At 33.2% G+C, this 27555-nt stretch overlaps 1 protein-coding gene and 3 non-coding genes across 5 annotated transcripts; all 4 read right to left on the bottom strand.

Annotated features, from left to right (window-relative positions):
• Nucleotides 1-116: 116 nt before the first annotated feature.
• LOC149083067 (retinaldehyde-binding protein 1-like) lies at nt 117-27555 on the bottom strand. 2 transcript variants are annotated; one of them, XM_089236197.1, is made up of 6 exons: nt 27045-27555; nt 8892-9083; nt 7268-7510; nt 3599-3792; nt 1845-1958; nt 117-557 (listed from the first exon to the last, which is right to left on the bottom strand). In XM_089236197.1, the coding sequence occupies exons 2-6, from the start codon at nt 9064-9066 to the stop codon at nt 387-389; spliced, it is 897 nt and encodes a 298-aa protein (XP_089092323.1). In that variant the 5' UTR covers nt 9067-9083; nt 27045-27555; the 3' UTR covers nt 117-386. The 2 variants fall into 2 exon arrangements, with proteins under 2 accessions (XP_089092323.1, XP_089092324.1); XM_089236198.1 differs by lacking the exon at nt 27045-27555 and adding an exon at nt 11456-11542 and having other exon boundaries at nt 138-557.
• Nucleotides 7859-7930, bottom strand: TRNAA-UGC (transfer RNA alanine (anticodon UGC)). Its single transcript has one exon. It is a non-coding gene; the product is annotated as a tRNA-Ala (tRNA).
• On the bottom strand, nt 16078-16149 carry TRNAA-UGC (transfer RNA alanine (anticodon UGC)). The gene has a single exon. It is a non-coding gene; the product is annotated as a tRNA-Ala (tRNA).
• On the bottom strand, nt 18949-19020 carry TRNAA-UGC (transfer RNA alanine (anticodon UGC)). The gene has a single exon. It is a non-coding gene; the product is annotated as a tRNA-Ala (tRNA).

The following is a 27555-nucleotide window of genomic DNA, read 5'->3' on the forward strand; positions in this document are numbered from 1 at the left end:
ACTTGAACGTCATGGGTCATTAAGTGGCTGTATATGAATATTAAAAAGCATGAAAAAATTATAGTATGTATTGTTCAATCAGAAACTCAGAATACCAAAAGGAAGCACAAATATTACATATCTTAAAACATCAATTTTTTTTTACCTTACATAGGTATTGTTAAATGTATTCTAATCACCCTTACATTATGTACAATTATTCTCCATGAAAATAAAAAATTCACGCAAACAAACGAAAATAATAAAAAGATATGTGCTGGAAACATGAATGGATATCGTATTATGTAATAGTCAGAGTTCTATAATATGTATATATTTTTATACGTGAGAAGTTGCTTTGGCGAATGACATGCAATAAATAATGAGAATCATTATGACATGCGGAGTCACTTGTAACCATAATGCCTCAAAGATAAGCACCAATCGTTCTTGGTCAAGATTTTAGAATGCCATTCACTGATATCGAAAGGTCCAAGCTCTCCTCCGTATTCGCTGGGTAATATACAAGGCGAGATATGCTTGTGAAGGGATTTCAGGTTCTCTCCGTGTATGTGGATCTAAAAGAAAATTTGAATGCTTCATTTTACTAATCATTCTTTTTAAGCATTCTATTAATAATTTTTAAATAACTTTATATTATTCATTTTTAAATAATTTTATTAATTATTTTTAAATCATATATTTATGCTACGTCATGAACAGGCTTAGTTTAAAAACTGTACGTATCAAATGTATGCTAAGATAATGACTAATATTGCATTTAATCTAAAATGAATTACTATGTAATTCCATATACATCTCGTAAACCCTCGTTTCTAAAGAATTGGTATATACGGGGAAGGATTTGAGTGTATATACGTAGCCCAAACGAAGTGGTGGACAAATGTCAGGTGCCAGGTCACCATGGCGACTAAAGAATTGATATTTGGGCCCTAAAATGTTCTTCGTATAGTTACTTAATTGCAATCTGAGAGCAGCACATCTGCTAACATGAAAGAGGGGCACTATGTAAAAGTGGCCCTCTTAGAAAAAATCAAAAGAAGAATTATTTGGATGAAACCTTTTCTTCGAGAAGTAATTTTTTTGGCGCCTAGATTTTTTTATGATTTGTCCAGCCTTGCCCTAAGTGGTAAGATGCTCGTCATCCACTATGACGGCTTCCGCCAAGTTCCATGAGTTCGAATCCAGCCAAAAGAACATCAGAAAAAGTTCTTCACCTACTAACAACCGATAGATGGTGCCTTTATTTCCCACCTAACACCACTAGTCGGAAATTGCCATATGGCGATATATGACTGGATTTGGTGTGCGGTAAATTAGCCCTGCCCTAAAGAATTTATTGTGTTAGAGTTATGCTTGTTGCATGTTATACTGATGCTGCTATCTGCCTCCCATATTTGGAAGTGAAAATGGCAAATGCCTTAATTTTTTATTTCATTTAAGTATCGTCTTGATAGTCTGTCTGTCCTCCTTGGGGGGCGAATTTTTAAAATGGGAGATCGGCTCGCATTCGCTCCTTGAAGTGGGAAAACCATCTTTAGAAGAGCACCAGCCAACGGGGTTTAGACCTGGTTTCTTGCGATAAGAGTACGGTACTGAACATGATGAAATTTATTGAGATCCTAATATAGAGATTAACGCAATTGTTCGTTGCTATCGATCTGAAACCACCCAAATTTTATTTGGAAAATCTTTCGAAAACAAATTTACTTTCGTATATTAAAATCAGACAAATTTATAAATACAAACGCAACAAAAATAATAAATTTAAAGTAAATTCTAAAACTTCAATCATGAAAACGGATATGTTTTGTCAATAACTTAATATTAATGTATCACCTCACCCTTTTCTTCAGTTTACTGCTGAGCACAAAGGGGTAAATTATGTTCCAAATAGTGCTGAAAAATTTGGAGATTCCAACGACGTGTATTGCTTTAATGCGTGCTGGCAAACAATACTGAAAAGTAAAAAAATTGATATAATTCAAATAATTTCCCATACGCTAGGAACAAATTTGCTATACAAGGTGCCCTGTAACTCTTAATGTGGCCTTCATTCCATTAACTGTTCGTCGTTGAGGTATGATTTTTAATTTGAAAAATGCTCAAGGTATATGCAGGAATCACTCTGTACGTTTTGAGAGTGGAAATACAGTGTCTCATAAAATAAAATAAAAATCTAAATTTCTGTATGGCCACACTGTCCTCTTTCTTCCAATTAGAAAGTTTTGGCCCTGTCTCTCCCGAACAAAAAAAGTGCATGTTTTTTAGGAGGTTGGGGGCGCGATCTTGGTTTCCCATGGTTTCCTGTGGGGAAAAATCTCCATCCTTTAAGGAACGTTTAAACATTTTTCTATTCAATTTAGGCTCTCTTTTTTTTCTCTAACACTATTGATATTTTTAAACAATTTAACTTGATCTTTGAGGATTTTAATTGTTGGTTATTTTTTTCCTTGAAATTTAACTTCAAGAACACGCAATCCCTTTTCAAAAACCACCAAAATATACCCATATTTTGTGTCATAGCTTTTTTTAAAAATAATTTTAATTAAAAAAATCCTTGTTTTGAAGTATGTAACAACTCATAGTGTTGAGCGATACACTTAAGTTTTAAGATATTCGAACAAATGTTCTTTATCCAACCAAAAAAAACTGTTTTGAGAAAAAGTCATTTTTTAAAAGGAAACATTAGCATATAGAATACAGTACCTACCAGCAGTTCATATTAAAATGTTTCAAAAATATTTCTAGTTCAGGTAGAAAAAACTTGATCACATTTAGACATAAAAAATTTCATGGTATTTGAAAATTGAGAAATTTGAAAATGTGTGTATTGAAAAATTTACGTGTACCACCCCCTTTAAATGCAATATTCGCTGATATATTTGAACTCGAAAACAGAGAAAAGTTGGGACAGAACAGCGTAAACTAACGGACAAAAACAACTCTTCTTTGCCCCGTCTATACTATTTTTCCGAACTTTTCTTCAATTTTTGAGTTCAAATATCCAACTAATGTTGCAGATGGAAACATGACATTTTTTTGTTGGCCTCAGGACAACAACTAAAACGCGACAACAACTTTCAAGCTAGAACTTAGAGGACGCGGGGAACCGTATAAAAGTTTAAATTTTTTTAATTTATGGCGCACCATATTTTTACTCTCAAAACTGGTACAGAGTGATTCTTGAACACATTTTGAGAATTTTTTTAAACTGGAACAATAACTCTATGACGAACGGTTGATGATATAAAGGCTGATTTAGGACTTACAGGATACCCTATACTAGATGGACTGAAATTTGGTTTTCTTAAACAATGATATTCAAATTAACAAGCTCATTTTTAAGCTCATTCTGAGCAAATTTTAGAAAACCATTCTAATGAAGAATTTCGAAGCATTATAAAATTAACTTAATTATTAACATGTCATAATCATCTTTTATCACGTGTAGTAAATTATATTTGGTGATTTTTAACAAGATATTCAAAAATGAGAAAGAAACTCATTTAGTTATTTCTTTATTATAAAAAACTGATCAGAAGGCATGATGTGATAAGCAAATAATAATAACGTTGAGAAATTTTTCGGTGTGTACCTGTACGGAATTGTATGCCAAATGTATGTTTTCCATTGTGAGTTGTTGAAAATGCTTCATTCCTATTCCTCGTAGGTCGATTATAACGACGTATCCTGTGACCTGGGTCGCTGTGTCTTCCAGGGAAAACAACATACAATGAGTTATAGTCCATAGAAAAATGTCTCGATTTACTTCCTCTGGATCCCATTTACCTGAAGGAAAAAAAAAATCGAGAAACAATCGTTAAAGATTTTGGAAAAAATGACGTTTCGGAATTTTTAAATCATAAATTAAAATGTCTTAATTATCTTTATGCAATTGAAATTTTAAATCCTGCAATGGAATCGAGTGTTATTCGATATTAATTATGGGGGTGGGGGCATGGAAGGTTGACTTCCATGCTTACCTGCGAGGAAAATTACGTGCCGTTTAAGAACATTAAAAACTTGTGCATTAACTTTTGACACTTAATTTTTTTTATACGTACAATTTTATACACTTAAACGAGATCGTTTACGGTTTCAATTGTTGACTTTTTATTTTAGTAAGAAATCCTTTCGTTAAAGTACGTAACACCACAGTGCCAAGTAGTTTCAAAAGATTTGAAAATGTAGAGTTTGAGAAAATGTTCTTTATCTGACAATAGAACAGTTTCGAAAAAAAAAAACATTTTAGTGAAAACATTTAGCTTAGGAAAAAATTCTTTCCCCACCATCCTTATATTAAAATATATTTAATATAACTGTTAAGGTTTTTCTCACGTTTTTTAAATCGCCCTGTATATGACAACCATATTTGTTATGGGCATCTTTTTCTAGGTCACCTCCTTTGGCATTTTTCCTGTTGTGGCCTTGTATTTGTATATGTATAAATACTCTATTACTTTATATTTATTCAATAAATTATATTTACTTTATATTCATTCAATTAAATTATATTTACTTTATATTCATTCAATTAAATTATATTTACTTTATATTCATTCAATTCTATACAGGGTGCATAAGTCGCAGAGTGTATGGTGTTATCCATACCGTTGATCCTAGATGCATACTTCCAGTTAGAAAAAGTATCCAAATAACTTGTAGTAGGCCTACTCAAACATGTCATTCATCTTGAAAGCGGTTATATAGTTATTAAAATAAAGGAATCAACTTTATATACAGGCCCCGTGTGCCCAAAAACCCAATTATGAGGTTGTTGCTCTGTCTCTCCTGTGTATCTATTTACTATATTTACTCTGTCTTCAATGCTATGTCACACTGTTCTTTATATAATTGAACTCAAGTATTTCGACGATTTGGAAGAAAAAACTGGTTTTTTCCTTCTGAGGACATAAAATATTTGAGTAAAAAAACGCAATATCGTCCAAATAATACTATCATATAATACATAAATACTCTATAAAAAAATTATTGAAACAAATTTTAAGAAGTGTAAGTGAGCAGACTGCAACTGCATAAAAGTGATCGAGCACTACTGGATTTCACAGCTGGGAATAAACAAATACATCAATTTTTGCTCTCATCACCTTCTCGAACATAAAAATGCATTTCCTGTATTCCGTTTGCATTTTTTTTTTCAGAAAGAAAAAGAATCAAAATAGGTCAGACAGGGTCAAGCAACATGATCGAGATATCAAATGCATGATTAAGGCTTGGATACACCTACCAATCTGTCTCAAATGGCTGACATATATCGGAAACCCCCATGAGCGAAACATAAATGATAGGAGAAGATATAGGATCATGCACGACATGATGAAAAGTAGGAAATGTATGCGAATTTTTAAAAGAAATGACAGCCCCTAGTACTGCATCAGAGGTAATGTAAAATGAGATTGATGACCTGGACCTGTATGCAAGAAAAAATGTCAACAGGTCAAATCGGTAGACAAATAAATATTTTCAAAATAAATTTTGAAATGTGATGTCTAAAAAGAAAAATTACACAGGTCTTTCTGATGTTCAACCGGTTTTTTAGAAGTTTACATGGTGAAAATGTCATTCAAATTAGCCGTTAAATCTCTTTCAGACGCATAATCCAGTAACAGACGGCCATTTATGTTCAGGTGTACTAGTTTAATTCCATTTCCTAAAACGTGTGACCCTCTTAAGATCACCAATAAAAATTAGAAAAGATTAATTTCATGATACAAATCACCCGCATCGAGGAAATGCATTGCCTTCCGAAAATTGAATGAATTCATTTGTAGCGAATCTGTGAATATCATTACAATTAACTCATGCTGTTTTCTTTGATAGATATAGCCAAGTATAATCCTATATGAATATTAAATTATATTATAGCGGTAATAGTGATCCACTAGGCACAAAATCAAGCACGTTTGAAAGTATTCATAAGAATTATTTTGCCAGTCTTGATGCTAAGCAAAAATTCAAAGTCTTATCGATATCATGTCCTTGAACTCTATTTGTGGCTACTACAGATGCAGATCCATATTTTTCTTTGATATATTATAATTCTGGCTATCATAGGGCAATATTGATGGATTAGTACCTTGAAGGATAGGGGTATTGCTCGTATAATCTAGTCAGAAATTTTCAGACTTTCGGTCCCAATCAAAACATTTTTAGTTTTATTCCGCTGGTCTCAAACTGCCTCTGCACAGGAATTACGTTTACCGTGCTCATCAGTACCAAACTATACGACTATGGAGTCTGGGATCTAAGTATGTGATTACCACATTTCCTAGAATTTCTATCCTATATTTTCCAAAGGAAAAACACACGCTTAAGGGGGGAGATGTCTCATAGCTATTAACATGGTCAAAATGCCTAAAAAATTATGTACTAGTAGAAATGTTCATCAAAAATATTATTCAGCCGTTGATTTATTTCAGAACTTTTAGAAAAATTTCCGTTTTATATGTTATGCTTTGTCAATTGATTGTTTCGCATACCTTTGATGTTTATTCTTTAGCAAATTTTCAAACATTAAGGGGGAAAATGAATTATTAGCATTTTGCGCGCATTATAAAATACCATGACATCAATGCAATTGAATAAAATTTCATTCCAAATAAGGGATACTGTTTTGGTTCATAAAATAGGCAAAAGAATGTGAGATTTCATTGACTCAATCTTATTTGTAATTCAAATTCTTAAAAATGAAAAATTTTATAAATCACGTATTTATGAATGTATTTCAAGATAAAAGTATGTCAAAATATGTTGTCTATAATTTTTCTCATGGTACTGGTCGTTGAACCACTCAATTTACTAATCACCATCGAAATATTTAAATTTCTTTATTCTAATGAAACTTGTAAGTAAATCAGTTATGATAAATTTACAACTTTTTGGGGGACATTGCATGAAAAAGTCAGTATCCCAAAGAATCGACATCGATTCAGTTTTCATGTCTAAATTTTCATTTTCAAGGTTTTTCTGATTTCAGTAATTTTAATCAGCAATCAACCTAAATTTTCTTCACTATGAAAGAATAAAATAGTTTTGATCAATTCAGTCAAGGAGTTTCTTAGAAGTATTAACCAAAAATATATTGTCAAGAGCAAAACAAAAAAAACTATAAAATTTATTATTAACCATTAAAATTATTTTCATGACTATATTTGACTACTTCTATGTTGTTGATTCGTTAGAACGTTCACAAAGTAAAATTTGTCATTGATGAAGAAGAAAATGAATGAGAAAACTCACTCACCCATCTTTGCGACGCATAGAACAGATCCATCCTTATCCCTGTATGGAAGAAAACCCAGGAAGTTCTTTCTGAAGACGTCGTGAACTTTCTCGTTGGATTCGTTGTCGTATATATGAGTGTATTTCTGTCTCATTTTGTAATAATTCTGCAAGGTCTTGAACGCTTTATTCACGTCATATTTTCGAGTTCTCAGGAAACGTAATAAAAAAATATCTTCTGTACTCGTATATAAGTTCTTCTCACCTAGTCAAAAATGCAATTTTCGTCAGAAATTTCTAAGAAAAATTCGGTACCTATTGAGAACATTTTAGGTACCGCGCGTTCATACTTATAAAAATATCTACTAATAGGATATGAAAGTGTTTTTTACTATTCTTCGGTTTTACGTACTAGTGTTTAACGCAGAACTACGTTAAACACTAATCACGGCTTCAGTTTCTACTGTGAAATCTCGTCAAAAAAAAAAATAGTAATCTAATCACGAATATTGCACTTTTCAGTTGCCGAACTCAGTTCATGTGAAACAGGTAAGAAACACATTCAAGAGATCTAAGAATAATAATTTTATTCTCAAATAAAAAGAACATGCATTGGAGGTGCGGGGGATCGAACCCCGGGCCTTTCACATGCAAAGCGAACGCTCTACCACTGAGCTACACCCCCACATGGTGATAGCTACAGTAGTTAAAGCTAATACAAGCACATATACATAATGTTCAAGAGATTTAATGACGCACCTGACGTCGTAAAAGTCTACTACTGTGCACTAGCTCTTGCAACTGTCCTAGAAAAGAAGGATCAAGTCACAGAGTTTTCTGTGATCTACATTCTGCTCGTTTTTCTTTACGTAACAACGGTAAAAACTACATAAAAATTTTATTTATCTCCTTCAGTTTCTACGGTTAAAAATAATATATAAACCACTTCAAGAAACATTGACATCAATATTTCCAAATGTGTCTTGTGTAATTATACATTACTACAACAACTATTTAACCCCGTACACTCACGTCGTACACATTCCTCTACGGAATTTCTAATAAATAGGTATACGCAAGAAGGTTTTGTGTATGATTGTATGGCCATAACACATTTATGCTGCCGGAGTCAGGGCCGGGATAAGAGGAAGGCAAAAAGGGCAACTGCCCCCAGGGCCGCAACTAGATACTTAGTCACCCGGGGCAAGCGCGCATTTTGATGCCCCCTTGTAATGTTGAAGGAGAGGTTTCAGAATGGAATTTGCGCCCCCTCGGGTCCAGCGCCCAGGGCAAGAGACCCGCCTGCCCCCCCCCCTATTTGCGGCCCTGACTTCCCCTGTCGAAAAAATTTAGTGGGTGGCAAATTTTAGGAGGGAATCAAAGCACTATTGTAAAGTCATTGCATTTTACAATGGTGGGGCGATGTTTCTTTTCACAAAAATCCTTGTTTCGGCTTTGGTCGGAGTTATGCTTGTTTGCGTGTTGGTAATGCCATCCTTATTCCGTATTTTGCAGTGAATATGTTAAATGCTTGAATTTTCATGTTACGTTAAGTACCCTGTTGAAGGTCTGCGTGCTCTCTGCGGAACGTGCTCTAAGAAACGGAATTATCATACACTGTAACAGTAACTTTGAGTGTAACTTACTTGCGATGAGATCTTTGAATTTTTTCAAAGCAGCTTTCCTTTTTTCGTCAGTTTCGCCCAATTCTGTTTCGGCGATCACCTTCATGGGCTCTGTTAGATACCCGAGTTCATAAGGTAGGTAATTCTCTTTTTTGTCGCCGCCAGCATGACCACTACTCGAGTGTTCTTCCGGCATTTTGTGCGGGTAGAATCCTAAAATATTTTTCATCGAATACTAGTGTTATCATACAGAAGTGATATTTGAAGTGAATTGAATCGAAAAGTGCTATAAATTTCACTCGGGCAAAGCAAGAACAGAAAAAGCATTTCAAGTTTTTGCTGAATATTTATTATATGAAGGGTGATTACATAATTCCCCCTCGCAAGAATCCTAGAGGCACACTTCTAATTAGAGAAAATACCCAAATAATGTTTGAAACTCAGATGCGTCATTCATGTTGCCAGGGGTTATGTAGTTATTAGAATAAATACCTTTCTATCTGGACCCCTGTCCTAAAAAGCCAAATTAGAGAGTTGTTGCTCTGTTTCTTCTGAGGCCACAAAAAAATTTCACTTTTCTAAGTGCAATCTTTGCTGAGATATTCGAATTGAAAAATCGGGGAAAAGTTTGGAAAGAACAGCATAGACGAGGGAAAAAAAGGCTTTGTCCGTTATATTTTATGCTGTTGTTTCCCAACTTTTCTCACAGTTTTTAGTTCAAATGTGTCAGCGAATATTGCGCTTATAGACGTTGGACTCAAGAGATACAGGGCAACTTCTAATTGGGTTTTGGGGACAGAGTGTCTGCATAAAAAGTTATTTTTTTATATTTTGATAACTGTACAACCCATGCAACACAAATAGCGCATCTGATTTCTACACGTTATATTTGGATACGTTCTCTAATTGGAAGTATTCCACCAGGATCAACGGTTCACCAGGAAATGCGGCAAGGAAAATCATGGAATTACCCAGTACATTATACCGTACACAGCTGTTTTTCCGACACAGTTCAATGAAAACAAAAGAAATATCCATTGAAGTCGAATAATGCCTTGAACTTCAAAATCTGAGAGAGTATCATAACAGAAATTCGAGAGGAAAAAAAAATCCTTCCGCTATTTGTAACTGAAATTATTTGAAATAAATGAAAACAAAACACAATGGCAACTTCAATCTCCATTTACTCATCACTATTTCGACCACAGTAATTTACAGTAAAAATAACGACCCATTTCTATTGATTCACTGTTTTCTTCAAAGATACATTTCATAGATAAGGAATCGGAGATCTATCCGGTGATGTGAACTCGCGGAATATTCCCCATAATTTTGGAAACTTTGACTTCTATTGTACGATATTCATGCATGTGTGTACTATGAGAGGTTGTTTCTTGTATCATCATCGAATAGCCAAACAATAGAACCACTGCAGCGCATATTGCTCCGGAGAATTTTAATGTAAAATTTCAAAGATAAGAAGGATGTTTTCTCTAGTAAAATTTCTTCCACGCTTGAATGACATAAAACATAACGTAAGAATACTTCATTGAGCTTCATCTGATTGGTCTTTACTCATATAAAAAATATCAAATTGCCAGAGCCATTACATTTTTCTACCCACTGATATTTTCACTGATTATTTCATGGACACTCGAATCTGTCCAGTTCATTCATAGATTTTTTCTGAATCGAAAAATGATACATTTATATCAGCAACTTGTTTCGCGTTTTAGTTAATTAATCAAATAGTATTCGGGACTAATTCCGGGTTAGATGAATCTTTTACAGAAACAATTATTCAGGCGTAGTTACAGTCATTTTTGTCGTATTCGATAATTAGATGAAGTAACATCGTATAATCTGCATTTGCAAATGTTATTCATAAATAATAAAATACCGTATTAAAGAACGTAAAGGGTTAGTCTACTCGCATCTATACGCCATCTGTACATTTTCAAAAAAAAATATTTTTACAAATTTATTTCCCTAACTATTTATGTTTATTCTAATCACTCTTGGAAAAAAAAAACTGCAGGTAATAGTCAGCGGCATATAATCAGCAAAGTTTAGATCTTTTTTAAGGTATAATCCGCAGATAATCCGCAGGAAAATGCAGTATGCGTTATGTTTGCATGTAACTTTCACATGTATGTTAACCCTCATTTTAGGACGCCTAATTGGTTCCAGAAACTAATTCAGACCAAAGGAGTTTAACCAAGGAATACAATATATCATACTTCATTACCTTTTAATGAAGTGAAAAAAAATTTCATGTACCAGAGTCTTAACACGAAAAATTATTCACGGATGTTGTTTAATACCAACTTCAACTTCATACTCGCCCAATCACGCGCAATAACAACGAAACTACAAAATGATAATGGCTTCCAAAATTATAATCAAACCTCAAAAATTGATCGACATCAATTAGTAGTCTTTTGAAAATAATTTAATTTAATGTTATTAATGTATACACATGTACATAAATAAGGAATCTAAACAGTAGAATTGCTTAAAAAATTAAAGTTGGATATTTAAGAGGAAATAATGAGGGGATATTTTTAGGAAATAGTAATTTATACCTTGCAAATATGAAACTTCGATAACACATAGGCATCTAAGGCTATCCAGAAAATGCAGCTAACACTTCCGCTGACGGACAATCACGGCCTACCTCATAAGTAACTGAACTCGATCCGTAGTATCGATAAATTATGCCAATATCAACAATCCTGTTTCTGCATTTGACCTCACTCTTGGGACTGACCTACCGGCTTTCTCTTCTTTTTTGTTTTCTTTCTTTTTTTCCACAACCTCTCCTTTACATGCACGTGTGCGAAATAAGAAAAGTAGTTCATAACGTTTTCAATCTTGAATCTAAACGATCCATCTAACAGTTATGAAACAACAACAACAACATATGGTTATTATCTCTTATCTTCCTCATTCTCATCCATATTCTATCATAATTAGAAAACGTGAACCTGATTCTTGAGACTTTTTTATCTATTTTTCCCTTCTTTTTATCTTTTCTCTAAAACAGTGAAAGTATTTTGTTTTGTTTTATTATCGTAAGTCATTATGCGTGGCAAATTAACGTATTCGTTGTTTTATTTTTTTTTATTTTCATTTTTTCCGTGCATCAGGCAAATTGCCAAGAAATCTTCTCTGAAAAATCTAATCCTTTGTAACGAAATTTACATATGAATGACTTTTTTTGAAAATTCATATGTGCTTATGATTTACGGCGGTAGTTATTTGTTTAACTTTTCTTGTTTATTTCAATAACAGAAATCAAGGGAACAGATATTTTTCTGGATATTATGCCGAGGTGAACTCGTAAAGAAAAGCCATTTGGTCTCCGCAGGGACTTTTCTTTGCGAGTTCACCTCGGTATAATATCCAGAAAATATCTGTTTCCTTGATATTGCGGGCTGGGAAAAAGTCTTCTATCTCTCAATAACAGAAATATTAGAAAATTCTCTCTCCTTTTCTCTTTCTTTTATAAACTCGTATATTTTAATACAAACTCGTATATTTTAATACAAGCTCGTTGTAATTTTTTAGGAGCCTAAACCGTTTTTCTAATAGATGTCAATTACTTTGTCTTTGGTTATCGTGGGGGAATTGATTTTGCCCACGTCGTCGTTGCGAACGGCAGTCGTTTCGCTGGTTCCCAATTTCGAGGCGCAAATGCGAGCCGATCTCCCCATTGAAAAGGCCACAGAGAGCAACAGGCCTACACATGAAAAAGAAACATTCATTTTTTTTTCATCAGTGGTTTGTCATGTATTCACATTCTGATTTTTCTTGTTAGTTTATAATTTATTGTATAGACTTTTTTTTCGCTGCTTTGTATCTTTCCGTCTACATGTAGATCACGCATCGATGTGCTCGTTTTTGTCTGCGTTGCTCAAATGACTAAGCGTTCTCTGTAATATTTTTTGCATCGTGGGCTCCGGCCTGATGCACAATAAAGACTTAAAATCATATACAAATGTATTAAAAAAAAATCTTTTAGACTTTTCTATTTCTTTTATTCGTAGATCCATTTTTCAGTTCATTGATATAATTACGTTAGTTTTGCGTGCTTGAAAATACTTTCGTTTGCGTCTTTTGCGTGATATTATCGCATTAAAAGAAACTTGTGAAATGAACACGTAACTGTATAATGTCTGACTCACTTCCAATAAAGTTCAAAGTTACGAAACAGTCTCTTCACAATAATATTATCCGTGCGACACGAACCACTTAAATACGAATCGAAATATCCCACCCGTAACGATTTCTTTTTTACTTTCACCTTGAAGTTGTGGAGCAAACCTTGGCATAGATTATTTCTCTTTAAACTTAGATAAAAAATTAGAACACTCAAGTTTTTCAGAAATCCACGATATAGAACTAATTTATTAATCTAACTGCTTCAAACCTACTTTTTAGAGGAAATAATAAGAAGCAGTAAAATATGAAAACCAACTTGAAAACTTACGAATTATTTATCTTTATTGTGAAACTTGTAAATTCCTGTTGTGAATTCAACGAAGTCAGTTGTGTAAAAATATTGTAATGGTAATTCATAATCTTCCGTTTCTACGTTAACAATAGTGATAATTAATATTTAGCTGTTTAAAAATTTTATTATAACGTGTTCATGTGCAATATCAATCTCTGTCTTCCTAATGACTCTCTGCACAATGACCAGGGGCAATCATTAATGTTATTCTATTACGTGAAATTCGTCACTTTTATGCAATCGAACACTAATTAGATCACCTGAGAGAAAAAAATGATTAACGATACGCGCGAATGTTCTTTTCAGTTTCTTCAGAGGAAAAATATCATTCTTATTTTTGTTTGATAGCAGTTTTCGTTGCTTGTTATTTATCGTACACATTTTTCATGTAATGACATGACACGGTGTAATATATATTCAGTGAATAGTTTCGTAGTTCAGAATCGATTTTCAATTTTTATTAATCAATATTCAAGTTGCATACGTATTCTGTTGCCGGAAATGTTTATGGGTAAGCCAATCAGAAAAGAGGTTGAAAAAGAATTGTGCGAATTCTATGAAATCCCATGTGAGTTAGAGTCTTTTCCACCACTTCAAAATTTGTATGCAATGTGTCTTCAGACAGACTGATAGTTTCTATACTAAGTTTAGATAAAATCTCAACATAACAACATGACGTACATAGTGTTTGAGATACATGAAGTGCTGGACAAATCCCGAAAAAAATTCATTCCCGACCTCAAATAATATATACCGAATCAATATTTCATATGTCAGTGTCGGGAATGTGGTTGAAGAAAATGCATGCCCGGTCAAAATTTTTACATGGCCCGGAAATGCCGGGCAGAAAATGAAGATTTATGCAGCATTGGCACATGGTAGTCTTACATTTATATTATTCGTATCGTTTCAACAGCAATAGCTGTGGTAGTGATGACTCAGAGTAAGTGTAACTTTATTTTCCTTGAAGAAAAGTTCTGCTTCAGCTTCTCTAATTCCCTCAACTATAAAATATATTTACTTCAGAAAAATATCCATCGGATGAAAAAATCAAACAATGGAAACATTTTTCCTTGTTCAATTTCGAGCATTTACTCAATAAAAACTGTAAATTTACCCTTCATGGCTGAGACACACTAATTTTTCTCGTCCCGAAAATAAACGTCTAATCACACATACTACACTTGTGAGTTTTCCGAAATGAGTTCAGATGACACAGGATAGGAGTTTCTTTTTACTGATCTTGATCTTTAAGAAAAAAAAATTCAAATTATACAAAAAAAAAGTAATGTTTGAAGGTGTGGGAGATTGAACCCCGCCCCCTCCTTCATTAATCGCCCTCTAACAAAATAATCCGGAGATGAGAGGAATGCCCAAAAATAATCGCAATTGGAGGTGGGGGGGATCGAACCCCGGGCCTTTCACATGCAAAGCGAACGCTCTACCCCCCCCCCCTTGCCGCTGCTGGCGTTGTGCTAATAAACACATGGCGTTTTTATTGAATTATTGGAGATTAACGTGCACCTGCATCGCAAAACCCTATTGTAACATCGACCTACCGGTTGCAGAAATAACTTCAAGCTGGAATCAAATCAGAAAGTTTTTACCGTGGTTTACATTCTATGCTTTTTTCCCATTACATGACCAACAGGGTTTATAAACTAAAGAATTTTATTTTTCTCTTTCCCAAATTGATGTAAACAGCAATATTATGAAGAAATGCAATTTTTTCATTAAAAAAAGAGTTTCAGTAAATATTTTATAAATGGGGCGGGGGGTTAAAGGCAGTATAGTGTGTCTTTTTCAAGAATTCTGACTCAAGTCCAGAAATGCAATCTAGAAGTGCTAAAGTGTTGAAGGGGAAAATGAACCAAGTCTCAGCTTCAATAGCTAATTGCTAGATTGTGAAATCAAATAAATTTTAACATGGGACTCTATTACAGTAATTCTAGTAAAACCTTTTTTCCCTCAAAATGAAGATTAATCCAATTACAACAATCAGACTTTGGCACTTTGACCCCCCCCCCCCCCCCCATACATTGCTTTGCCTTTTATGAATCGTTGTATATGTTTGATTATAAGGCATTCTGGTGACCGAAATTGACTGATAACTTGAGTAACCTGGATCATAACTTTACACAATTACCGGTATTCAGATTCAGACCAATAAAAAAAATAGGAATTAATACAGGAAAAAAATTCAGTCATTGGACTTAATGAGAAATAAAAGAAAAAAATAAATTATAGATTTACTGACCTGGATACGTAAATTTTCCCAAATAAGGTTTTCTGGAGAAAGATTCTTGCATGTTTATTCAATTGTTTTTTTTTATTAACTTTCAAATAAGAATCTTTCCATTCATTCTCTGCCCAAATTTCAGGGATCAGTCGATTAGTCTTCATTTTGAGAAAAAGGTTTTACTAGAAATCTTTTTTATAGAATCCCGTGTTAAAAATTTTGTGATTTCCGCGTCTAGGGGCAATTTATCGAGCTTGAGAATTAGTTCCTTTTTTCCTCTTTCAATGGTTTGCACTTCTATACTGCATTTGCAGAGACTTTGTCAGAATTGTTGAAAAATTTTGACTTTTCTTATATACCACACTGATTTTGTATATAACTCTCCCCTGATTTATAAGCCACTATCAAACATAAATCTGGAGATCGGTGAAATAATGAAAAATAAGTGCGAATGGAGGTGCGGGGGATCGAACCCCGGGCCTTTCACATGCAAAGCGAACGCTCTACCACTGAGCTACACCCCCACATGGAAATACCCATAATAACAGGGAAGTCTCCATAATAGTTCTAACTTATAAATATGAATACTTTTTCATTGCATTATCGGAGATAAACGCACACCTGCGTCGTAAAATGTTGTGACGATTGCTGAGACAACTCAGGGCAGCAGAGTCAAATAGAAAATTTTCTACTGCGGTCTACACTATTCCTTTTTCAGATCATGACACTAGATATGATCTTCGGAATTTGTCTCTCTCTCTCTCTTCTTCTTCTTCTTCTTCTTCTTCAGCTGATGCAAACAGTAAATCATGAATATGAATGTCATTCCAGAATTTCGATAAATATTACACACGTGTGGATACAATTCATAGAGTCTCTGTATTGCTGATTACAAGGCATTCGGATGACCCAAATTTTACCAATAACGTATGCGCGTGTAAGTATGCCACTCCATAGGTTTATGGATTTACCGATATGCAAATTCAGGCCAATAAAATAAAGAATTGATTGGGGAGGGGTTGAAATTTAATAGTTGAACTGAGGGGTGAAAGAGAAATCTCTCTGGTTTATACTATGTCCAGTACTTACAAACACTTTCTCAAAAAGAAATGAAACCGTATACGAGCGTGAACACCTGAATTTTATGACCACGTTGGTAATAATGACCATCCTTGTTTTTTATTCATATGAAGGAAAATCCATGAATTTTTTTGTCTTTTTGTAACCTTAATACTCCTTGTGAATGGGAGTTTCCTATGTAGAAGAAAATTGCGCCTTTAGACCTTGATCTTTTTTTTTTCTTCCATTTCCTGACTTTTTAGGCGTTGTAAGTAAGATGATGAAAGAAGAAATGGTAAGGATCATTTAGGTTTTGTCAGAGTGTTCAACATTACCATAATAGCTGGATAACGATATTTAATTCAAATTCGTACTCTGTGAAATCTCAATGTCATTTCAAAGACAAAGATTCTGCACGATATGTTTTCCACTGTACTCAGACCGTGGACAAAGGTGACTTTTCACATGCGTTTTACTGTAAAAACTCATTTCCTGCTCATAATATATCAGAAAAAAAAAAACGACATTGTGTGATTAGGTATAGCTTTCTTTGGGCATGAACCGTGAGATTCTCGTTCCCGAAAACTTCGGGAAAAAAATGACGAGCTTCTCACGCTAATCTTGTGACAAAACAAATGCGATTCATTTTTAGCAAAAATTTACAAGCACTTTTTTTCGTTAAATTTAGTTTTTCCCATGAAAATTTTTCTTTAACCGTTTATGCTCCATAACAGAAATCACTCTAAATCCCCCTTCAAGATGCCATAATCTTTTTTATGAAGTAGGCTTTCCCCTGATTTCCAAAACAACACATTTCCGAATTTTTCAATTTACAAATACTATGAAATTGTCTGCATCTGTGTTCAATTTTTTTGTTCGATCTGTACTAGAAATATTTTAATAATATTTTGATATAAACTGCTGGCTGGCATTATATATGCTAATGTTTTTTCCACTATAAAATGCTCTTTTCTCAAAAAACTAAGTTTTCTTTAGATTAAAGGAACATTTAAAGAAACATTTTTCTCGAACACCACTCATTCAAATGTCTTGAAACTTTGCGTGCCTCAACACTCTGGTGTTACATACTTTAACACGAGGATTTTTTATTAAAGTTATTTTAAACAAATTTTATGCCACAAAATATGGGTAAATTTCGGGGATTTTTAAAAAAATTGCATGTTGTTGAAGTTAAAATCCAAGCAAAAAATTGCCAGCAATTAAAATCCTAAATGCTCGTGAAAAAAAATTGAGTGCCTAAAGTGAATAGAAAATTTTTAAATGTTCCTTAAAGAAAGAAGATTTTTCCCATAGGAAAGCATGGGAATCCAAGATCGTGCACCAATCCCCTTAAAAAATATCCGGGCTTGTCAATGCTGAAATAAGAGGCTTTTAAGGAGACGAGATATTTTATCAGGGCCTCTTAAAGTGTCAATACACTACTCGCAGCTTATTAAAATCACTTTTGTCACGACGATTTTCATTTTATGAAGCGGCTGAGTTTTATTAGCCGGCGAATTTCGGAAACTGAAAATCAAAAAATATATTCTTCCAAAGAAAAGTTCTATCAATTAAAAATATCATGCATTCTAATAAGCAATATTGGAGTTTGCATCTTCAAATATAAAAATTAGCGTAGATGCTGCATCACTAAAAGCCCATAAGCTTTCAAAATTACGTCCGTTTATAAAATTTTGAAAGCCGCGGCTTATGGAACAAAGGGAATATGGTAAATAAACTTCAAAGTTTGTCTTTTTTTTACATAATTCCATGTGCATGTAGCTTTTCTTCTTCTTTTTTTCAAATTTCAGTCTGAGAAAAAAAATTGCAAACGAAGTAAGTCGAGATGTAAAAATAAGACCAAATAATTCACAAAGATAAATTTCCTTGCAAGTTTTAACAGTTTCTTTGTATATGAAATTCATTTCATTGTTTTTAAAGTGGTGGCGTTGATTTTTATAAAACGAAAATTTTATCGTGTGAGGTGTTGATTTGATTTCATTTTTTGGAATTTGATTTTTATAAAGCGGCAGATTTTATTAACGGGTGGTTTTACGCCGTCAGGGTGTTGTATTTAAGTAATTCATAAGACTCCAATTGCTAAATATTATTCCATCATTCAACGAGACGAGAAAGGCAGAGTAAATTTGATCATGTAGGAACCTGTGGTTAATCGAAGTAACTAATCAAAACTGGGAAAGAATTCAAGAGAGTCCTAAACGAGAAAAAAAACCAATTTTATTGGCAAACAAAAGTGGACGCCTTGGAGGTGCGGGGGATCGAACCCCGGGCCTTTCACATGCAAAGCGAACGCTCTACCACTGAGCTACACCCCCCACGTAACAGCGCCGATGAAATTGGAAATGCGTGATGGAAATCTATAATAAAAGTTTCTTTGAACAGCTGCACTCGTCTCAAACACAATAAAGTTATACGTGATCACTTCAGAATACTAGCAACATCCAATCATTGCCCTTTTCTCGCATGGGTAAACGGGGCAGATGTCTTCTCATTTTGCTGAATTCCCCTTAAGAAATGTTTGCAAAATTTAAGACTGTGACGGGATTGCAAAATACTATAGCTTATATTAGAATCTATTTTGTGAAAGTTTTGTACATAAATGTCACGTAACAATACTTCATGAAAATTCTTCAAAGAACACTGAGTAGGTCCCAGAAAATCCATATTTGTTCAGACAGGTAAAAAACGAGCCAAGCAACTCACGATGTTTATAAATATGAAAATTGTTTGTTGCAAAATCCTACTCTTTATGAGCAAAAACTCGATAATATTTTCTCTAGTTTTAAATTCGAGCATAGTAGCAGGCTTTAACTCATGTGCAACAGGAATAAAAAAATCATTATAATTTCAACAAATTCTCAAAACTATTTATTTATGAAAATGCTCTATAAAGCAATATTTCATATATCAGTTTCTCTAAATACATGTTTTTAGTATAGAATGCAGGATTAATAGAATAACATATAAATAAGTTTTCCCTTTTAAATAAATTTTCCGGTACGTAATAAATACTTAAATGATATATGTGTATCTTATAGAATAAGTTTCTACTGAATCCAAACATGAATTATTTGAACTTCACGTGTCATATACATGGTGTCCCGTAAATTCGAACAAATACACAAATACAACGCCACAACAGGCAAATTGCCCAACGAGGTGGCTGACTTAAGAACATCATGGATCCCCGAGCCATTTTTTGGAAGCCCTACCTACTACTACTACTATACTACACCACACCCCCCCCCCCCGGAACCCCCCAACAAATCGGTACATGCGGGAATGTGCGTGTACGTGTAGTGAAACCTGACGTGAAGTTTTGTTGTTTCTCTGTAATGCTTGTTATGTGTAGTGCTGCCATCTGCCACTAGTTTTTCAAACTATGAGTGAAGTGTTATGTTTGAATGATTTATCGTTGTAGGACTGTTGCTCTCTGTGGCGAGACTTTTTAATGGGGAGATCGGCTCGCATTTGCGCCTTGAAGTTGGGAACCACAGAAAACCAACTTCAGCTGACCACCACTGTGGGGTTCGAACCCGGATCCTCGCATCGCGAGTCCGTCACTATAACCACTCGACCACCACAGCAAATAGTTCAAAAATTCATAAAAATTGAAGGAATTGGTATATTTGAATGCAGTTCGCAAAAAAGTTATTCTCACAAAAGGGGGGGGGGTTTCTTTGGTGAGGGAAAAAAAATTAGTTCAAATTTTTGTCGATATAGGGTGCTGCACGAAAGCAATTCACTAAAAATATTTAAATCAGAGTCCCATAAAACATACGGTGTACGATTAACAGCTCGTTTCTGAACTTTCCCGTTTCTGGTGCTTACATAACGTTTTCATTGTGATGTTGACATTAGTGGATAAAGTGCTATCGATAAAACTGTTTTACTTCAGCCAGGAATCGCCGGCGAAAGCTTTACGAACGTTTTGTGCACAGAATAGATTGAAGAAAAATTCATGTCCAGACACCTGTAATCTTTTTTTTCGTGATGCGCTTTCTATCGAAGAAAATTTAGACTTTTTCTGTACAAAAAAAAGCCCCTTTGTAAGAATAAGGTTTTCGCAAACCGCATTCAAATATAATAATTCCTTCAATTTTTATGAATTTTTAAACTATTTACAAATGTATGGACCCAGTATTATAATATCAGTGTCAATAACCTCTATAAGAAATGGTAAATAAATAATTCATTTACAAGAACTGACGAACTCTTGTAATGTCTCGTCAGTTATATGTGCACTTCCAAAAAAAGCAATTTACTATCGCTGATAATCATGCATGATATCATACATCTGATAATCATATCGAGCCCGCAGGCATGAATTAAACGAGACAGTAAACACTACGGCTTGATTCCAGCTATAAAAAGAACCGATATCGATGAGGAAAGCCAAGGTCTCTTGCTTGTACAGCGTCATTCCGACTACTTCTCGATAGGAAATGGAATTGTTTCATTGTCAAGGATAAGTTATTAATTATTCTAAGGAGGTATAGAAAAAATAATTCGCTTTTTTTCCTTTTTCTGTGTAAAATGGTTCAAAAAAACAAGCTTAAATTTATGTTGCTGTCTGCCAGTCACGCACACACACACACATTCTATTACGCGAGAAATAGCGTTTTTGTGGAATTGGAAGAATTCATCAGCGCGAAAAATAAAAAAAAATTGAAACGTGAGTGGGATTGACCAAGTTGCTGCTAATCACTTAACACACATTGATTTAATTTTTTATTACTTTTTTCCTTGAGGGTTATGCAGCCTGGAGGCACACGTGTCGTATTATGGGACAAGACACTAGAGCAAGGCGAATTGACGGTGCGGCCTCCATCGCAAACCTTAAAAAAATCTAACGCCAACTTCTGAGCATTCATCAACGAAGATGATAATGATCTTCACTTTCGATTTTTTTTTTTTTCAAGTTACATTTGTATGTAAATACTGATAAGTAATTCTTAAGATGTAACTGTAAACCCCGATTTGCGTTTTATTAAATGTATATTCACAACGACTATGTTTTCTTAAATAAATTTACAACTGCTACATTTCATTAAATCAATTAACAGCAGCTTCATTTTATCAAATTTCTGCGGCTTCCTCTCATCTAGGTTAAGCTTGGTACTTATTACAGAAAATTAAGAATTTTAAAATTGGTATCAGTTTACCACTTGTATACAATGGAATCCCCATAACGGTCCGTTATAGCGAACACCTCTCGACACATTCGAAGTCTGTAGAACAGGGCCTCAATTTATTTTGCTATGCATTAACTCATCCCGATGACTGACACATAATTATTTTTGTCCGAGGATGATGCAACTTAAAGCCTTCTTTCATATTTTTCTCCCATGGTGTCCGTTATCGAGAGGTGTCACCGTATTTGACTAATTATTGTTGGCATGAACTACATCATTCATTGAGTTATTAAACCCATTTTTGAACAGTATGAATTTGTGACCAAGTAGCACAATATTTTAAGTATAGGATGACTGGTTATTTAAAACACATTTAAATAACTTCTAATGTCAAATACCATAAAAATGCCATGACAAGTAATGGAAAATACCATAAAAATGCCATAACAAGTAATGGAAAATACCACAAAATTGCCATAACAAGTAATGGCAATTTTTTTTTAATTGGACATTAACAAGTTTTTCTTTGTAGTTAATGTAAATTTCCAATCAATTGGAAAGTACTTGGCTCAATTTGACCTAATTGGTCTTCGTGATAAAAAAAACCAAAATCCAGATCCGAAAAAATTCAATTAATTAATTTAATTTAATAAAAATAATTTGTTATTGGAATTTCGAGAAACCTCATTACCATGTAATGGGGGGAAAAAACTATTTCTTTCTATTTCCAAAAAAGTTCGTTTCATACGAAAATTTATACGAAAATTACTTTTTTTTAAACAAAGTCTTGCGCCAAGGCAAAATCAGTCGAAAATGGGTTAAACTTTAGATCAATGATTCCCATCGTGGGTGATGGAATGTTCCAGGGGAGCGGTAGAAGCTACGAATATAACATAAAATCCTATGGGTTAGATTGCGTTGGAGGGCGATGGAAGAAAAAAATTTCTGAAAAAGGGGGGCGATAGGACAAAAAAGGTTGGGGGAAACTATGCTTTAAATCAGTGTTTCCCAAAGTGGGCAATATCGCCCCTGATGGGCGATGGAATGGTCCAAGGGGGTGATAGACCCTACTGATTTAACATAGGATCCTATGGGTTTACTTGAGTTGGGGGGCGATGAGAGGAAAAAATTTCTGATGAAGGGGGCGATGGAACAAAAAGTTTGGGAGACTATGCTTTAGATCAATCCAATAATTTTATATCAGAGAGAAAATGCAAAATTGATTTTCTATTTTTGATAAGAATTCTTCTTCATTTGCTTCAGTTTTTAATACAAACATCAAGTCATTAGGTTAAAGTTAAATAATAATCGCAGGAAACGTTCATGATTGCTTTTTTGAAATAAAAATAATAAGCATCACCGAAGTTTTAAAATAATAAGTTGATCTATTTATATATGGTTGTTGTCATAATGACTTCCTAGTTCGAAAGTGCATTTCTACTTTAGGGTATTTTCATAATTTCATTTAAATTGTGATGTTTTGAAAAAATTACCCCAGCAATAATTAAATAATTCAATTTCAAATTACAAAAAATTTCGAGTTATTTTAATATTCATAATCAGGGCTAAAAAATTATATTTTTTTCCGTATTTAAACATTTCCCAAAACATTTACGATAAAAATTGAAAGGAAAATTTAGTCCATGTTTACAATAAAACTATACAGGGTCAGTTACTACGTTATTTTCTGTACTTTAATATACATTTTTTCTTCATATATTTCCTGGAATTTTGACAATTTTTTTAAGTAGGTGGTTGTAAATTAGTTGTACGAAGAGAATAGTAATCGGTAGTTGAGTTAATCGCTAAATATATTTTTTTTTTAATTCGAAATGTTTTTTTTTTCAAATACATGTTATTGAGACCAAAAAAATCCCAAACACAAATATCCCATTTCCTTACCCCGAACGTTTGGAGAGAGAGAAAAATATTTTCAAGACAGAAATATTCATCTTTTAATTAAATAACCGAAATAAATCAATCAATCAATTAATGTATCCGACTATGTTCGAAGACACTTTTCTATAAAATGATACTGGAGTGAACTTTATAAAAAAAGTTTTTGATAGAAAGTGTCTCGAAATGGTGAAAACAATAATAAATTTTGGACTACCTATGTCATTTTCTGTGAAAAAAGTCATTTTTATGTCAGTTTAAGCAAAATTCACGTAGTATTCGAAATACGATTGCAAAAATTTCTATGAATGGAATTTTTTGTTATTTTCACAGTACATCCAGCTATTAATGGTGCAAGTTATGAACCAAAAGTTAAAGGACTGTATGGTATTCGTATAATTTACACTCAAATCTGTTAATGTGCGTGAGCATTTTTTGAAATTTCATCCCACATATCATCTATAAAACACTGTAATTAAACAAATATATGTGATAGACTTTAGATTTTGGTTTGTAACCTCAACAATGCACAGCGAAATATATCATATTAAAATTTCGTTATGAAATAATTAATAGATTTCTAGATATCATGTTTCAAACTCGAGTAAAATGTAAAAATAGGATTCTTAGTAAAACACGCATAAAGTTTTTATTCACCTATTACTTGTATGTAAAAACGCAACACTGAAGTGGATGTAACATTGATTCTAAGCATCATATAGACAAAAGAAGACCTGTTTTGGAATTTCAAAAAATTTAACTTTCATAAAAAATAAAAAAATGAAAGTCTATATTTTCTTCCAAAATGACGTTTTTTAACGTCGTCGGATACCGAGCGTTTGGAGCGAGAAAAAATTATTTTTTCAGGCAGAATTATATTCAACTTTTAATTAAATAACCAAAATCAATCAATCAATCAATTAAGAACTATAACAACGATAGTTGATTAATGAGAATAAGCAATATACTCACTTTTTAGTAAGAATTAAATTTTTCATTCTCAGATTCAATTTACAAACTCTGATCTAAATCAATGTATGTCAATATTTTTCAAATTTTAATCATGGAAATGCTATATATCGGTTGATTTAAATAGACCGAAACTATTCAATCTTGAAATAAAAAATTGCAAACAACGAATATCAAATTTCGTTAAATTAACCTTCAGAGTGGGAAAAATATTTCCCGACGGAGTTTTGCAATTTTTAATTAAATAATCGTAATTAATTTATCAGTTAATAAAAAAAATTCACAGCCATATTTAATTAATGAAAATAAACAATTTACTCACTTCTCTCAGATTTAGTTTACAAACTCTGATCTTAACCAACCTGTCGGTATTTTTTTAAATCGTTGAAATACACCAAAACTGTGTAAAGAAAGACGTCAAATTATAAAAATTTCAAACACCACCTATCACGTTCCCACTTACAACGTTTCCCTGCTTAGTACTTCCCATACTCATCGATATTTCCCGTCTACAACGTTTTTCACAGCAGTAGTTTGAAAAACGATAAAAATATACGATGCATATATATTTCTTTACCCGATTCGTAAGGTGTGACTAACTTCAGAAGTACTTTTAAAAAGTACTAAAGTACAAAATAAAATTATTTTGGATAAAACGCATGTGGTTTTGGTTTGGATATGGTGTAAAATTAAGAGAAAATACATGTAGTTTCATAATATGTTGGCAAGAAAAAGTTTATATCGCCAATAATACGTGTGAAATTAGCATATTTTCAGTACTTCTGCTAGACATTATATACTAAAAACTACTTCTTGTATCTACATCATAGTTTCCCAAACTCAGTGTTCCATCTTCCCCTTGTTCAGAAATGTTTTTGCCCTCATCGCCCCCTAACTCAAATGAACCCATAGGACCCTATGTTGCACCCATAGCTTCTATCACCCCCTCGACTATTCCATCGCCCACCAGGGGCTGATATTGCCCACTGAGCAAAACACTGATTTACATGTTCTTCACAAAGATTATTGTTGTGACATTTTTCTGTGCAACGAACTAAAAGTTTAGATAACTATGAAAACTTTTTTAGGTACAATTGTATATACGTTAAAAAATATACGTTTCGTTAAAAATACTTTACATATTACTTTATTCGTATACTTTAATGTATTACTTTAGTTTTTAGTTCTTTGCCCATCCAGAGCTGTTGAAATTCAATTTACAAACTCTGATCTAAATCAACATAAGTCAATATCTTTGAAATTTAAATCATTGAAATGGAACGGAACTATTATACAGTAGAACTTGGTTAATTCGAACTTTTATGAACTCACCCAAGTTTTGCATCAAATTTAATGTCAGAACTTCTTATTAAATTCGAATTTTTTTTCAAATGTTTTGGATAATTTGAAGCTAGAGGGGAAAAATCATGATTTCTGTATGAACAAATTCAGTATGGAAATATTTTGAAAGAAGTCAAACCTTGCTTTTCTCGACCAAGTTGTAAAACACAACAAAGCCTTAAAGACATAAAATTTTGAATATTCTGTATTTCCCTTCTCATTTTTTGGTAATTTAACGCTCATTTTAACATTGTTCTGCTAGCGTACATTCAAAACATGCACCACTTGAAATCGATTATGTTGTTCAACCTATGAATCAAAACGTACAATTCAAAATCTGAATCTTGTCGTTATTAAAAGTATGAAAAGTCGCGGAAAGTATAAATTATATTACGTAATGAGGGTACAGTATATTTCCCCGATAGCACATAACAATGATAAGCAAAATATGGGGAAGTTTCTATTTTCAACTGATGATCATCAGTAACTGTTAAATCATTTACCATAAATCAAGCTTTAAGCGTGGTCAAGATATTCTGCAGTGATGTTGATTCCAGAACAGTGGAATAATTTTGTAGCTAAGATCAATTATCATAATTATGAATTATTAAAATTTGTAAAAAAATTTCGTAACTGATGATAAAATTTTAAAAACTGATAATTATCATCGTATGTGAATGTTGATGATTAAATTGCAATTTGTAGTCATTTTACGATTCCAGGATAGATTAATTGGATAATTTCAATTTTTTGTAATTCGATCTTTTTTTCCAGTGACTTTGAACTTCGAATTGATCATGTTCAACTGTATCTGATCTTCTAAAATTAAAATTTCCGAACAACAAATATCACATTTGATTAACCGAACAATAGGAAACGAAAAAACATTTCCAATGAGTACATTTTTAATTCTTAATTAAATAATCAAAATCAATCTATCAATTGAGAAAAAACTAACAACCGTAGTAAAAATTAATTATAACAAACAATTTACTCACTTTATACGTGCAAAATTCGAAGATTCTTTCTTTCTCCTCGTCGTATAAATCTTCAATCGAAAGAAGATCCCTTCTTTGTACGAAGTTCCTCAAAGTCGTTGTCCCTTCACTGACAATAAAAATTCGATTCCTGTCCCTGACGGAGCAAAACACGTATTGTGGTCATTCGTGAGCAGGGCATCGTTAAAAAAAGGTAGAAACTACACAAACAAAAAAATACTGTATAATAAATATTAGAAAGGAAAAGAGAGGGAGCCCCCAAAAACTTTCACTTTTTTTTTTCTACAGCTGCTGGGACAGAGATCCAGGTAATAAGAGAAGAAAACCTGCCTAGTGACGTAAGCATGTCTCAACTCCCTCATCAGGGGCAACCTGCCCATGACTTCCATACAGAATTTTGCTTCCACGAAAATCACCAATCATTGCAGCTATATCGCAATCAGCCTTGAATACACCCGTTGGTGTGTTCTTTTTTCTACAGCATCACTTTTCCTATGTTCTTCCCAAGTCT

The sequence above is a fragment of the Pholcus phalangioides genome, unplaced genomic scaffold, assembly GCF_987345545.1.
Source record: "Pholcus phalangioides strain wild (caught in Gottingen) unplaced genomic scaffold, Ppha-v1.0 ptg000009l_1, whole genome shotgun sequence".
In the NCBI taxonomy this organism is placed as follows: Eukaryota; Metazoa; Arthropoda; class Arachnida; order Araneae; family Pholcidae; genus Pholcus; species Pholcus phalangioides.